The 15873-nt window shown below is 42.8% G+C and overlaps 2 protein-coding genes across 2 annotated transcripts in view; one reads left to right on the top strand and one right to left on the bottom strand.

Annotated features, from left to right (window-relative positions):
* The first annotated feature begins 231 nt into the window (after positions 1–231).
* LOC131886036 (chromatin assembly factor 1 subunit A-B-like) lies at positions 232–4530 on the top strand. Its single transcript, XM_059234253.1, has 2 exons — positions 232–427; positions 1107–4530. Exon 2 carries the CDS (start codon positions 1112–1114, stop codon positions 4328–4330), a length of 3219 nt encoding a protein of 1072 aa, XP_059090236.1. The 5' UTR covers positions 232–427; positions 1107–1111; the 3' UTR covers positions 4331–4530.
* Positions 4416–15873, bottom strand: part of LOC131886662 (uncharacterized) — a 61090-nt gene continuing 49632 nt past the window's right edge. Inside the window, exons 12-14 of the mRNA XM_059235059.1 lie at positions 11708–12003; positions 7533–7766; positions 4416–5975 (exon numbers count right to left, since the gene is read on the bottom strand). Of these exons, the coding sequence (XP_059091042.1) occupies positions 5811–5975; positions 7533–7766; positions 11708–12003 (695 nt within the window). The 3' untranslated portion in view covers positions 4416–5810. The remainder of the gene's footprint in view (positions 5976–7532; positions 7767–11707; positions 12004–15873) is intronic.

Raw genomic sequence — 15873 nt, 5'->3', positions numbered from 1 at the left:
CTCTGGCAATAGACCCTCACCCACCAAGGTGACCACATACCAACCAGCCTCACGATGGGCTGAAACCCCACCCAGCCACGCCCCCTTTGGACCTGACCAGACCCTAAACACCATGTCTTATTTGGCGGAGGCCTGGGTATTGGGCGTCAGCTCGCCTAATTTGTCCAAACAGGCTGGAACCGAGCCTCGGGCCTTTTGGCCGGGTGGCACCCTGAAAGTAAAGCCGCCAAAATCATCTGATTCAACAGTGAGAACAGCCAAACTTGCGCTCTTCGTGGGTCTCCCGTGGAACTGGATTACTTGAACTGGGGAAAGCGCCGAGCAAATCCAAGCATTGACATAAAGGCAGAAAGACTGGAGATTGAAGGCGGATAAGGACGGTGATTAGCGGCCAAGTTCTTCGATTTCGGCTCGATCGGAACATACTGTGAGAACTCTATAAATTGATCATTATAATACATGTGGGTACAGCCGGGTTGGGTAGCGGAAGAGCGATAGTAGTCTGGGACTTGAAATCTTGCCCAAGATAAATGATGAGTTTGCCATTGAACACGATGAGTTGTAGCGAGTATCGGGGATTTACCTGGTTCATCCGCAGGATTTGACAGAAGATCTTGTGAGATCTGGTAAGTCCACTTTTTTGGCAGACCACTTGACCACTTGACTTTCTCACAAAAGCCAAAGAACTCCAAAGGCGTTCTCCGTCCCGCCAAAAGTAAAAACAAATATCTTTATAATAAAAGAAAAGAAAAAAAACCCATAATGCTAGGATCAAAACTAAAGAAAAAAGCAGTCAGACATAATGTGAAGATTTAATTTGGCTCTTGTGCGGTCTCTAATATGGATAGAAATGGATTTTTCTTACGTCAAAACCGGCGCCGCTTGGGATAACTAACTCCGTGACATCAGGAGAGTTTTCTGGCCATCCTAGTGTTCAAATTTTATTTTCTCCCATCGCTAGTCCCCCTATACCTGAACCAATTAATGAATCAAAATGCTAAAAAAAAATCCAGTATCTGACTAGAGCTTGGCTTTGTCTGATGTGTACGCACGCCTCTTACCATCTCCCCCATGTCCTAACCTACTACTTTCAATCCGTTTTTCAGGCAATATGGACCCAGAAGACGCGTTGAAAAGTCAAGGTAGGCCAGAGACGGTGGATTTGACCCAAGCTCCGACATCCCCCAAACCCAAAAAGCTGAAGCAGATGAGGTTGCCTTTCACTCGGATCCACACCAACCACGCTTCTGTGGCCGACCATCCCGTGGCCGAAGGAGTGACCCAGCCATCCGGAACCGAGTGCGAAAAGAAGCGCAAACATTCCTCCGATGGGGAGCCCACGCCTTCCAAGAAGGAAAAGCTGGACGGTGCCAATGCCGTGGAAATGATGGATATTGCTCATGACGACAAAACCTCACCCTCCTTGAAAAAGACTCCCCAGCGAATTGCCCCTACCCCAATTGGCTCTGATGCAGTCAAGTGTAAGTCGCCCACGGTCAAGAAACGAATCACACCCACCCCTGTTCAGAACCAGGCTCAAGACCAAGTGAACTCGCCGAAAGTGAGGAAAACTCCCAAGGAGGCCAAGACTAAAAAACTAACCCCGAAAGAGACCAAGACCAAACAGATCCCTAAGCGAATTCAACCCACTCTTTTAACCAATCTAAAGATCAAGTCTCCCACAACTTCTACCTCAAACGATTGGACGGCAGCCACTTCCACAGAAAAGGAGTTGAAGGGCCCTGTTTCGCCTTCTCCCACGACTGGTAAAAACGCATCTGATACGCCCGATGGCTCCACCCCAAAATCTTGCCCGCAGGAAGTACCTTGCAGTCCATCTGTGATTGAAGAATATAAGCGCAAGATTCAAGTAGCCATAGCCAAACTAAGTGTGGAGACTAACGAGCTTAATGAAGCCATGGATCAAGCTGCGGCCGATAAAGAGTTCATTAAAGCTGCCAATATCAAGATCCAGGTGGACCAAATCACCGTCAAGAAAGACGGCTGGCAGTCTGCTTTTGATGAGGCAAAGGATGATGGAGGGAAGCTAGGCCAACTCTTAAAGACCATCAAGTCGCCAGATGATGCTAATGGCCAACTCAAAGTGACAGCCGAACCTGCCAAAGATTTCCAAACTCCGAAGCGCAAGAAGGCGATTCAAGTCAAACCGCCAGGTTCGGGAGGTCCGAGTCCAGGATCCGCCAAGAAGCTGACCCCAAAGCAAGAAGCTAAGAAGTTGGAAATTCAAAAGAAGAAGGAAGAAAAAGAGCAGGAACGGCTGGAAAAAGAAAGATTGAAAGAGGAGGAGAGAGTAAAGAAAGAAGAACAACGGTTGGAGAAAGAACGCGCCAAGGAAGAGGAAAGATTGAAGAAGGAAGAACAGAGATTGGAAAAGATCAAAGCGAAGAAAGAAAAAGAAGAAATGAAGGAACGCCTTAAGCGGGAAAAAGAGGAAGAGAAGAAACAAAAGGAATTGGAGCGGCAACAGAAGGAGGATGCCAAGCAAGCCGAGATTTTGGAAAAGCAACGGAAAGAGGAAGAGAAGAAGAAACACGAAGAGTCTGAAAAAATCAGACTTCAAAAAGCAGCTCAATCGTTTAGTAGTTTCTTTATCAAGAAGACCTCTCTTGACTCTCCCGAAGAGAAAGAAACACCCAAGAGCGTTGTTCCAGAGCATCTCAATTTGTTCCGGGTCAAGAAGGACATGAGGCTGGCTCCCGTTGCCAGGAAACGACTGGATCCGGAAGCCAAGACGAACTTGGACCAACTCCGCGATAGAGATTTGGCCCAATGTGAACTCTATTTGAAACGCCTCGGCGCCAATGACTACCAAATTGGGAAATCTGGAAGAACTTGGCCTTTGGGGGAAAGGAAAAAACCTGGTAACGACGATGATGACGTGGAGGTCATCGACGACGAAGATGACGAAGATATCGAAGACAATCTTCTTAACGAGAACGATGATAAGTCCGAGGAGGACGAAGCCGCTCAATTAGCGAAATCCAAAATCAAAGCCAAATTGCTCCAATTCGATGATAACCTCAGACCAGCTTATTGGGGAACATGGTCCAAAACCTCCAACGTCGTGGGGCCGCGACGACCTTTTGCGCAAGATTCAGGTCTACTTGACTACGAGTATGATTCAGGGGATGATTGGGAAGAAGAGGAACCTGGAGAGTCACTCTCCGACGCCGAGAATGACAAAGAGGACGATGACGACGATGATGGAGAAATAGCTGATGAGGACGAGGATGACGGCTTCTTCGTAGGTCACGGAGTCCTAGACAAAGATGAAATCCATAACGAGGATGATGATGATGAAGAGTCGGAGGACAAAAGCGACCAAGCATCAGCTGAAGAAGGCGCTAGCACTTCCGGCAAATGTGGCTTGAGCTTCGATGAAGAGTGGGAAATGAAGAAGCAAAAGCTCCGTGAGCAAGAATTCGAAAGAGAGTACTTCAGCAAGAAGAAGCCCGTCAAACTGAAGCCCAGGGTATTTGGCTGCATGTGGATGGATGACAATCAAAATTCTCTGGTCTACGAGCAACTGATGAAAATCCTCCAACCCTTCAAAGTTGTATCCCTGTGCCCATGTCCCATTCCCACCATGTGTTCGTCGCCTAAGCCATCTCCGTCCGAGACGAATACGCCCAATAGTGTCCGGAACGCCTCCGACACGCCCTTGACCACTGGCAAAGTTAAGCGCATGTTCCCCGATGAGGCCTATCCGGATCTGGTGCGATTAGTCCATGCCAATACGAATGGCAAGTTCTTCTTGGCCAAAGAGTTCTCAGAGTTCTGGACTCGTAGAAGTAACCGATCAACTGGCAAGGCTCCGGAGAAAGTCCCAGCCTCGACTAGTACACCTGGTACCCCATCCGTGAATTCTGGTGAGATTTCCAAGAGAAAGATTCTCGAAACCATCACCGAGATTGCTGATTATAAGAAACTCCCCAATCCCGGACCCATGCAAAATCGCATGTGTTGGGTAGTCAAAGAGGACGTACTGAGCAAATTTGAGCTCGAGTCCCTACCAATCCCCAACGATTGGTCATACATCCTTGAGCAACCTAACAAATTCGAAGGCCCTAAATCGGCAGCCAAATCGAGCTCAAATAGTGCTTCTTTAAGCACTCCCAGTAAACCTGGTAATGACATGGCGAAGAAATCCATTCAGTCCAAGTTTTTCACACTTGTTCCTAAAAAGAAACCCACGACTCAACCCGCCGATACTGTCGCTTCCAAGCCTGAGGCAGAAGCTCCAATGGAGGTGGTGGAGGCCATCGTAGAAGAGAACAAGGATGCACCTAAATCTCAATCCAACGTGTAATGAAACCCGAACCGATAATATGGTAAAAATTAACTAGTTCGCAATAATCTGTATGACAATTGAAGAGAACATGAGCTCATGTTACTTTCTTGGGTGATTGGTATTTCTTTAGTCCTTTATTGTGTCGGGTAGCATCTCGAATGAAATGCCCACATCGTCTTGAGTTTCTGGTAAATGAAATGCACATTGATTGAAAAATACTTCAAAGCATTACAAGTGTTGATGATGATAATACGTCAGTCACATCTAAAAATGATTGCGGACACAGAATGATCAGGGTATAGACATTTACCACGTTTGAAGATGATTATGGTGAAGATGGTGATGATGATTATTGTTGTTGTAATAATAGTAGTTGCACTCTAGTATCACATGAACACCCTATGAAGTAGTAGCCAGATTTTTTTTTTAATCGATTATTTTCTGCTTTGGGGGTCGCTACTTTTCTTGATTTGGGGCGGGCGAAAGGTTAACATTGACATTAAAAGAAATGAATAAGGGTGGATGGTTAGGGGAGCAAAGAGCGCTGAGATTGATCAGAGGGTGGTTTCGGTTTCTCTTTGGCATAATCTATCTATACACTCGGACCTATACAGTCAAACACTCATGTTTAGTAGTTACTACTTACGTATATCACAAGGAACTTCCTGATGATTTCAGATCAATTTTCCGTTGACATAAAACTAATAATGTCACTACACTAGAGACGACAATAGAGCGGTCCTGTGGGCGTGAGGAGAGGGCGTGGGTTTGTACTACAGACCAAATATGATGGCGTGGTATAAATGTAAAGTTGGCCTGTTGTGGGTACGGGAAGATGAAGGCTTCATTATTGGCCCGTGTTTACTCAAGCGTAATTCGTATTGTTTCCCATGAGAAGACGAGGAAGAAGAAAAGACTAGGAAAAGGATGACCTGACTCCCTAGCTAGTGGTATGTAGCCAGTTAGAAGATGCTTTCATTGAAATGACCGAGAACGGCGTGGTATTGATCATCGTTGTTGTGACGTCCTCGGGAACAAAGCGTTCGTGGGAGCAAATGTCGGAAAAAAGAAACAATTCCAGTTTACTTGACGTGCAAAGAACTCAGATCAAGCCACTTTCGCTGGAAATCGGGTCCACACAATCGTTTCTAACAATGCTCATTATGACATCATAGATAAATAATGCCTTGTTGGGGCAATCTGAAGAAGAAACGAGTGTTCAAGAAGGAAGGAGAGAGAAACGAAGAAGGAGAGAAAGGACCTCGATCCTGGAAGTGTCATTCACTCATCCACAATCCATCCATCCATCCATCCATCCATCCATCCATCCATCCATCCGCTATCAATGGTTCGTTCATTCGCTTGGCGGGAACATCAAGTCCGAGCGCGTACATGAGTGTGGGTGCCTCTTTGGCGGATTTCTTCCTGATGGTGGGTGGTTGTGGTGCTCCTCTTCACTTCCACCACCACCGCCGCCATCGTCATCGCCATCGCCATCCTACAAGAGTGTGGGCGCACCTTTGGCCGCCTCGGGAGACGTGGTGCTCTGGGCACCTAAAATATCCTGATCTCCACAACTTGAGGTTGAGCCCTTGAAAATGGTGGTCTGAAGAGTCCGCTTCCAAATCTCTTGGGCCTCCCTCAATTTGGACAACCAAGCATTCTGGAAGATAATCGACGTGGATTTTTCAATTCCCCCGTGAATCGGGTCTCGAGTTCGAGTCTCTCGTTTCATTTCATTTCCTGATGGACTTTTTGATCCGTGAGTAACTCAGTTACTACGACTAGTAGGGGCGCGGGCAGGAAAAAACTGTGGCCAACCCAAAAAAGAGATTCCGTTCTTTTAAGAGGAACCTGGGAATTTAAGGATAACATATTTTCAATCGGCTATAGCACCTGCATATCAAAGGATATACAACAGTGAAGCCACGTTGAGCCAAAATTGATGTACGATAACTCAGTACCTTTTACAAAGGTTGTGGAGGAACTAACTCTTTTTTTTGCAAAAAAAATGAGAACTTTCATTCAACCCATTGACGTGCTTGCGTCAGGTGTTATTCGTGATTGGTCGATTGCACTCATCTTCGCGAATTGGCATTCCGTTTTAAAGAATCAAAGATGTTATGTAAGATAGAAATGATATTTGACCGAGCTTCATTGCAATCAACCCTTGGGAACCAAAACAAGTTTAACAGTGTTGGTTCTACACAATTTCCACAGGTGGCCAGTTGTACTTAGAAGAATTTATTTGAAAGAGAGATGAGTAGGACTTTGTAAAACAATCTTTTTGAGGGCCAAATAATCACCCAAAAACGTTTTTTGAAAACACGATATAATTTTTTTCACAACTATAAAAATTCTAATGCAAAAATATGAGCTTGTTTAAATGAAAAAAAGACACGTAAAAAGGCAACATGAAACCATTTTTTGCAAATTTTTAACTAATGAATATAGGTTTTAAGATATTCACTATTTTAAAATCAAAAGCCCTCAAAATCGTCTCCTAACTGGGGGGACCACCAAATTGATACTCTAAACCATGCAAGTTTCTAGATGCAGTTTGATTACTTTGGGTGATGTTTCTCAACTGTTTCTCAGGGTAAAGCGACCTTGGCAAAAAAGCAAGTATTTTTGTAGTTGCTATTTTGTGTAAAGTATTGAGGTTCGTGTTGCATTTTCAGGAAAAGCTTGAGCTTTTGCGAAATAAGGTAAGCAGGAACAACGCGGGAGGAGAGTTACTCTATTGGGACAAACTGAGAAGATTGGGACTGTACAGCATTTAAAGGAATCAAGGTTTTTTTTCCTATAAATATTTTTAAGTGTCCACGATCTTTGTCCTCAACCAAGTTTTAGGGTCAATTGTAGGTAGTGATTGTAAATGATTAATACACGTTTGAGCCCTCCGCAATCCATACATGTCAGAACAATAAAGTACCTTCTCTCACGGGCTCCTTCAATGTTCCATGTTAGACAATCATAAGTTTTCAGAGAATGTTTTGGCTGACCAAACCCTCAAAAAAATTGATGATTAACTTGTAATAAAAAAGAAATTCCCGAGCTCTGGAGATGAGACACTTCAAGTGGGATGTAGGAGAACGTTGGGAGAACTCAAATCAATCGTCTTTGAGGGCCGGAATATAAACAAGTAACAGAACAATTGACCCCTGCTTTCTTTAACAAATTGAATGGGCTTTTTTCACTTTCACCAAAAATTGCTTACCTTTAACGTCTCAGTTTCGGTCTGGAACGTGTGAACTTGTACTATTTGTTGAAACCGATTCAGACAGATGAGGATAAAAGCGTGTTCCAGTTTGGCGCCAATGGCCTCTTGCGGCGCCACCTCGTGGATGAAAAATCGGTCCAACGAGAGTGGCTGCTTATGAACGATGTACTTCATGCTCGAGTCATTCATACTGGATCGGACCGAGCCCCAGTTTTCGGTCAGAGTGGATTTCTGAAATGAAGTGGATCGTTTTGAAAGTCTACAAAAGAAGTCACCTATACAGTGTTGATAGGGGAATTTGAACACTTTTTAAGTAACTCTATGATACGTATTGTTCCGAGAAATGGGGTCGCTGTTAAGGCTGCTACGTACTTCAATTAGCTTGGTAGGTATGGAACCTTCTTTATCACGATCCACGATCTGGATCAAAAAAGCAGCCAAGAAGCGATTAACTCAAAAGAGCAAATGAGACAGAGATCCGGAGATCAAAGCCATATGAAACCTTTTCCCACTTACGCCTCTGAGCCAGTGTATTTCAAATGAACTTGCACTCACCGACCAAAATGACGGCCAAGTTTCGTATCAAAATATGAATTCTTTCTTTCCATTCAAATCTGAGCACAATGGCAAAAGAGCCATTTTTCACTTTGCATTTTTACCAACTTTGCCCTCTCCCAAAGCTGGTTTGGTTAGGAATTTCTTCTATCCGGTCTAATAATTTGATGAGAAATTCTTCGTCAACATTGTCCTAGACCAACAAGAGTTTGATCAGAAAGAAAAGACACAATTAATCATCCTTCAATCTTAAAGTTTTTCGTATTCATTCTTTTTCATCCGAAGACTGCTTTTTTCCTCGTTTCATCTAGCAAAGACTTTTCTTTGCTCACTCTTGAAATTGAAATGCTTTCCATTCAAGCCAAATACCTACTGTACGTACACGGTAGGTTTGCCACGTCATTCCCATGAGACGAATACCAAAGCAGTGGAGCCTGCCCAAGCTTGATGTCCCGCCATTTATTTCCACCAAATATGCTCAGATGATCTTTTTTTTCTCCCCCTCATTGTCTTGTCATGCTCGATGGACGACAGAATGAATACATAGCTTTAGCGAGATTTCAACCGAGTTCAGCTGAACATCAAAGTTTAGCAAGACTTCCGTGTCTTGACGGTCGAGTACCATCCATAACACTCTTGCTGCCATTGAGAAATCGACGAACAATTAATGATTTGAAATATGACAGTAAGTATTGAGAGAGCCCCCCCAAAAAGCGACGAAGGCGTACTTTTTTTGTTTCGAAATTCAGGTCATATTGGGCTCAAGCTATGCATCAAACAAGGCATTTCCTATGAACATGTTGAGTTCATTCCAACTTGAAATGTAGTGTTTTTTTTCGTTCTTTAGAATTCGTTTCTTCTATGAGATTTCTTGACATGATAAATACATTGATTTTAAGATGCATTTGAAAATCAACTTCTCGATACTCCCTAGGCAAATGGAAGTCTATTTCTATGAAATAAAAACGTGTTGCTCGTGTTTGTTGATGTTTGTTCCATCATTAAGAGAAGTGCGAGCTCAGACGTTCCAACAAACATTGCTAATGATCAGAAGCTTGCGCATCTTTTAACGAACCACCTTCGTGCTAGTTCGCTCGTCCTCATCAGATCGTTATCAACAACATGAGCAGCTTTGGTCAAGTGTGAATCGCCTGGCCTTGTTCCATCTCACAATTCCAATCTCGACAGCTTCTTCATCAAACTTATGGTATGATCGCTTTAGAACGGAGAGGGATCCCGATCGAATCACGGTTTAGAGTACAAACAAGAGGCACATCGAGCTCACAGTACGAAAGTTTAGGACAATTTGTTTGAAGTTTTTTGTGGAACGACAAGGGCCGGAAATCAAATCCCAGAAGCTAAAGTAGATCTGTTCTCGTTCTCCAACTAGGCAAGCATTTTGTCAGTGAACCATAAAGGCTGAACTTGCTAACAGCTTAGCACTCATCTCGAGTTCCTCAAAATGAAAACTAAACAGTCTTCAATTTTCTTGTGCTCTTAGAGTCCTTTGACATAGATTCCTTTTGGACTGGAGTGCTCTCCACCCACGCATATCCACGTTGTTTGAAATGAAAATAGATTCAGTCGGAAAAAGTTGGATCCGAATAATTCCCCATCATCTCATCCCCCAAAAAGCCAAATAGCTAATTTTGGGGCGAGAACCCATCAAACTTTGTCCTCAGCAAAATGGCCTGGATGGCCTTGCGATCGAGTGATTTTGTGGGTGGAAAGAGGTGAGGAAAGCAAATGAATGAACGATAGAACGAACGAACGAACGAGATGGAAAACTTTTGACTGGATCCTCTTCTGTTGTCGATGGTCGGGCTTGGGAAGTCTGAATAGTTTGGTATCTGAAGGTATAAGGAGACACTTTTTAGGCATCAACTTCTGAGCCATCCATCCGCCTTTCAATCGTCGAGACCATCAAGTTCGGAAAAGGGTCGTAGAAAAGCAATACCCGGCGCTGAAAAAAAGGGGCGCCTGAACTCTTGGTTTGGGAGCGGATTCGCGAAATTTGGAATCGACTAATGGCTTTTTCAAGGCTTAGAATGAGCCTTGTTTTTTCACAGGTGAATAATGCATGATCATTGTGCGACTCATTTGTGACTGAAGTTGCAAATAAATTACAAGTAAGGGCCATGAATCGTTTAAAAGTCTAGAGGGACCTAGGAGTCCTCAAAATCTGGAAATGGTAATGGACAAATGTTCAACGCGATTGGTTCAGTGGAGGGTTTAAGTGTTCACGGTTGAAATCAGCCATTATAATATCTCTTGGAACGTGTGGTTGTAGTTGAATCGTCTCATATCTACGTTGGGTTAAGGCGTGATCTTTCATTATCGATATGAACGAGGAAAACCGCTGGTATAGATAGGTTCAGTAGAAATGTCATATTTGAGCGTCAGAAGAGAAGGGAAGGGAGTACCTGTACGGTATGAAGCGAAACAAAAGCAATACGTTTGGATGAGCTTGGAAAAAGGTTTTGGTTGCATACATCACCCAACAGTTTCCTGGTTCCAAATCTGAATTGCTGCACTCAGCAGAATATTATAATATACGGAAATGTGCCATTTTAGGGTTGATAATTAGTCATCACCATGGTTTTATATCTACGACGTCAATGTGGCGATTGGACAAATTCATTCATTATTCATACCAATAAGTCCCCAGGTTTTGATTGGTTCTAAATCCGTTTCCAGGGTCATTGAAGGGTGCCTTAGCCAACAAATACTCAAGAAGTCTCCACATTTCTATTCAGGATTTCAGACACACACCAAACACAGCGCAGAGGATGATTCATCTCTATTCTCGACAGTCCATTTTCTTTCAACAATCGTCTTTTGAACCCGGCCATACCCATAATAATGTCGTCATTGATAAAACTGAAGGACGAGCCCCCCCCCAAATGGTGGAAAGCCTAGCCCAGTTAGTACGTGCTTGAGCCTTTGGGAGGGGATCTGGCTCATTGGGCTCGAAACTAGCCAGTACCAAAAATAACAAGAGCAGCAACCGTGGTCGCGGTCCAATGAACCGTTCATAACAATGAGAAGGAGACGTGCGTACGGAGGAAGAGACCCTTGTCAAGACGGGCTGTGTCGGGTTCCATTTCCATCATGCCACATTTTGACCATTGGCGAGTAGATTTTCTCATTGAATGGGTCCTTTCAATGATTTTCCCTTTTACGAGGCCACTTCTATTTTTGTGAACTATAAATTCATGTTGGTACGTTTGAAATACTGGAGGAAGTGAGATCAATCCGAGAGGGGGGGGGGCCACGTTTTTGACAAGATACTGTTAATGATCGTGTTTTAATTGCATTGAATGTCTTCAATTTCTCAAGGAATCGCTTTTCATGCCGACTGTCTGAGTGAAGAGACGATTTGAATGCCATGGCTGGAATATTGGGTTCGATGTCATCGCTCAAGTCGTTTGCTAGGACAATTTACTCCAGCCGTGGTCCAATACTTAAAGCTCAAGCTTCTACAGTAATGGTGCAGTGGTCTACCAATCTTTTGACGGTTAATCAACCCTTGGCAACGGCCAAAGACCACCTTCAACTCATCAATTATGACTCAGAATGGGTTTACTACAGAAAGTACAAATGCTCTTAATGCTCACCTTTTTGGACAGAGACTTCTTTCTCCGCGTGATAATGAGGAGATCGTCGAAGAGAATGAGATACATATCGATGGGTTTGCCCGAGTCCAACAGAAAGAGTGGCCCTTCCATCAGAATCTGACGGCGAGGTGACACAATCAATCTCTCACAAGGCTGTCGGGACAAGGCTGCCTTGAGAAATTCCGGGAAATACTGCTTGGGGTCGAGCTCCAGAACCGAAGGCCACACGATGTTCCGTTGTATCTCGAGGAGACGATCAAAGTTTTTCAGCCATTTCATCTTGTCATCTAGTTCTCCTGCAAGAAGAAGTGTGAATCGTTCAAACCCTGGAATGAAGCGGAGGAATATCTTTGTTTGAGTTTGAAAATTTGAGCATGAGACAATGAATGTACCAAGTGGTAAAGTCAGATTTTCTGCTACAATTCGCTTTACCGAGGAATTTGGATGCTCTCTTTTTCAAGATCGTGTTAAGTTTCTAAAGAGTACGAATGAATAGCCGACCGAGTTTCACAATGATGAAGGATATTTTTCACGATGATGTCTGAGAGATCTCCACTGGCGTTGTTGGAAAAAGGTTATGGGCGCTTTTAAAGGTTTTTAATAGTCTGATGTATGATAGTAGATGAATGGTAAGGCGGAAGCAACATTCCGCTTTCGTTTAATAAGACCATTGTCAGAAGGTGAAGGACATGCATGAATCTGAATTCAAGTCTTATTAAAGACTAAATCAGGAAGGTGCTTTCTATTTCAGGTCTTTTTAAAATTGGCAGTACAACAAAAAGTAGCTCTAAATAGCTTTTCAATTCTGGCATGTCAACTCTTTTTAAAGGGATTCATAAGCCTCCTTCTAGAGCTTTTGTAGATAAAAATAAATCCACGCATGTTTCCTTTTCCAGCAATGCCTGTTGGATAATGCCCTTTTCGAGGCCTAAGTCAAGAGTCATTGTTAATCTTATCCATCCAGCGGAAGTTAGTTGGGACGAATTTTTAAAACGATACTCTACAAAACAGAACAGAGCCTTCAAATCATGATCATCCCCCTTTCAGTCAATCCAGTTGTCGGAATCCAATATGTGCGTAAGACATATTACAGTTCGTGCTCAGATCTGGTCAATGACCCTAAAAAATTCAACCATGTTCGAAAGTGGTCCAAACATTTGTTACAATGCATCGGGTCAACGAGCTCTATCCAAACAAGAACGTGCAAGCCGTGGACCAAGCCCAATTGACGCCTAACTGCTCACATCAAAGTATTCATTTCCTTGGCGTGGATGCTCATTTTTCAAAGGTCCACTTCTACGCGCTTCTAGATGTGCACATACCACTATATGTGGATGGCTGTAAGTCTTACACGGCTCGACCGTCAGTATCATCCAATATCCATTTTTCTCGGGCTCCATTTTCGGGCCAAGGTATCTCATACATCAAGACACTTGTCCCCACATGGGCCAAATGGTTCCACCTACTACGTGCCGTACGTACTTGCTTGTACGAGTACTCAAAGTGAATGCGAAGAAAAATGAAACACCTATCAAACATTCAAGGCCTACGCATCGTACACAGTAGCAAATATGACACTGATTGCGATCTCTACTCGGAGACTGAATGTGGGTGTCTGGAGAAATTTGGAAACCAAACGAGGTGAACGAAGTGGCCAGGGCAAATGAACACTTCATTGATGAATCTTCTTAGTTTGGGTCGTAATGTTTCCCTTTGTTTTGCAATTAATGTCTCCTCTTTTATAAAAGAAAAAGCCATTGTTATTCCTGAATGATTTGAACAATCTTATACAAATCAAGTAGCTGAAGGGATCTTGAAGTTGATTGTTGGAGGCATGGATGGATGAGAATGAACATGACTATATCGAGAACAAATAGAGCTCAAGTAAATAGCGAGGAGGCAAAGGAACGAGTACTGAACAAAACTATTGACACGAATGATGGGAATATAGAGGTTCCTTATATCACAACAGTTGGATTCATTCAATGTAAGATTCCACTTTGGTCACAAAGAGCATTTTGCAAATCGTTTGAAACATTAGTAAAGTAGCTAGAAAAAGCTAATGTGAGTTTTAGGTTGCTCCGAAACATCGACAATCCTCGATGATATTTGTACTGGCGTACGCTCACCATTATTGTGTGTTTTGAGAGTTGGAATCTTGGCCCACTGGAGTGCCTACGTACCGGCGCATGATGCTCAGTAAATAAGAACCGTACTTTAGTATCATTTTCTTCGATCTTCTTGAGTCACTTCCCATTTAGGAACTTTTTGCAAGTCATTGGTAATGCAATAATACAAACTCTAAGCCGTATGTTCTTGTGGCTCATTAAAAATAATCTTCATTGCGACTCTTGGTCATGTCATGGAGTAAAAATAACAATGAAATAGAATATGATGCAAAGACATTATGCAAACGTTGTTGATTAAACAAGAAAAATTTCAATATTGCTTCTACAATAAGATAAGCTTAGAAGTGCCATTACACAAAAGCCAGTCTCGAAGTCACTTTGTGCTTGTCTGAAATTGGTCACCTGGACAAAGGACATGGACCATTAAATCATATAAAACTGAATAGCGGTGAAAAAGTACAGGTGCTAACTAAGGGAGTTCCTAAATCTTAGCAGCTAATATATTTTTGAAAACAACAGTTCTGGAAAGTGGTAGATTAAAAAATATTACGACGAGTCCGGCCATTTTTTCCAAACTCGATTTGAAGGCTTGGGTGCTTTTGTACTCGTGTTCAGACTCGTCTCAGACCCCAGTACTAGGTCTTACTGAGTTTTAAGGTTTGTAAGCTTTTAGACTGAGCAAGAATGACGGAGTCCTTCTCTCCAAGGTCACCTTTCAGTCGTATTGTCAGCTATTTTATTTGTGAGAGGAGAAGCGTAAGGTTAACTTCGAAGAATCCAGCTTCTATTCTGCAGCCTATCAATGGTATACAGGGTGTCAAGAAATTGATGTCCACATGGAAATTTGACGTTTCACTTGATGAAACATGAAGTGATTCGCATATGAATAATGTTTCAAACTCATTCAAAAAAGCCAAGTTAATTGCAAACATGAACCACAGGAGCTGAGAATTCCCATTTCAAAATTGAGGATAAGCAAAGCGTTTTTCCTCAAATGAGCCTGGTCCGATTTCACTACAACTAAATCTTTCAACTTTCCGCTCCATTGAAAGATCGAATCAAAAGTTATGCCATCTCAAAGCTTACTCAATATCTCCACACACAATGAATGGGCTTGCCCTGTTGTGGCAATTGTGGCAACAAGAGGGCTAAATCATTCCTTCTGTGAGGTACACTTGAGGGAGCGTAACGTTTTTCAAATTAAACCTTTTTTCCAGGTATTTTGAAAACGTCAATGAACGTCAATTTCTAAAAGGGACATCAATTTTATGGCACTCTGTAATCTTTTCCGTATCTTGAGTGATTACAAGCCACTTGCAATCGTAGTTTTGAACATGGTGACTTTGATTGATTTGCTAAAAGCTTTTTAGGGGCCTTTTTTTAAAGGACATTTGAGTTTACTTTGCCCATCTTTCTGCCTTTCATTTACAGCTCTTAGTCGGTGACACATAGTAAATGAAAGCGGTCACCCAAACGAAATCATCGATTTAAGATGGCTCAATTTTGGTACAAACGACTTAAGGTCATTAATCGTTCTGCTTGTTAGGGCATTTTTCAGAATATATCGGTTCAATGCCCCTATGAAAGCTGTACGAGGACCTCTCCACTTTGAAGTTTTCCTAATGGCCCTTAGAAAAAAAGAAGTCACAAAAAGGGGATCATTGAATACCTTGCTCCAACCAACTCTCATCTAAACTTTGCGTGGGCTCTGAGCTTGGTTGCGCCACAGATGAGTCTGGAAAGATTGTGGTATGAGAGAACTATTCGCTTTTGCTCGATGGTTCACTCAAGAGATGTGTCCTCAATTACCTTGTGCACTCTATGCGTCTGCTAGCCAATAGTTTCTAAGGCATTATGCACGTACGTACAACAGTCGGGCATTCGCTCAACCTCGAGTACTCAAAAGTGTACATACATTCAGTCAATCAACTAAGAACAAATAAAGGTATTATGAAACGGATTTATAAAAAGTCTGAAAACCAACCTTTTTCTATAATCCGGCGACAACTCGGTCATTCGGACAGCCATCTAACCGTA

This window comes from Tigriopus californicus, chromosome 9 (assembly GCF_007210705.1).
Source record: "Tigriopus californicus strain San Diego chromosome 9, Tcal_SD_v2.1, whole genome shotgun sequence".
Classification (NCBI taxonomy): Eukaryota; Metazoa; Arthropoda; class Copepoda; order Harpacticoida; family Harpacticidae; genus Tigriopus; species Tigriopus californicus.
The sequence above is the reverse complement of the archived record's forward strand: the minus strand, read 5'-3'. Positions and strand labels throughout refer to the sequence as shown.

What these genes read in the sequence shown, in the direction of transcription:
- LOC131886036 (XM_059234253.1), top strand. Translation starts at nt 1,112, where the DNA reads ATGGACCCAGAAGACGCGTTGAAAAGTCAAGGTAGGCCAGAGACGGTG.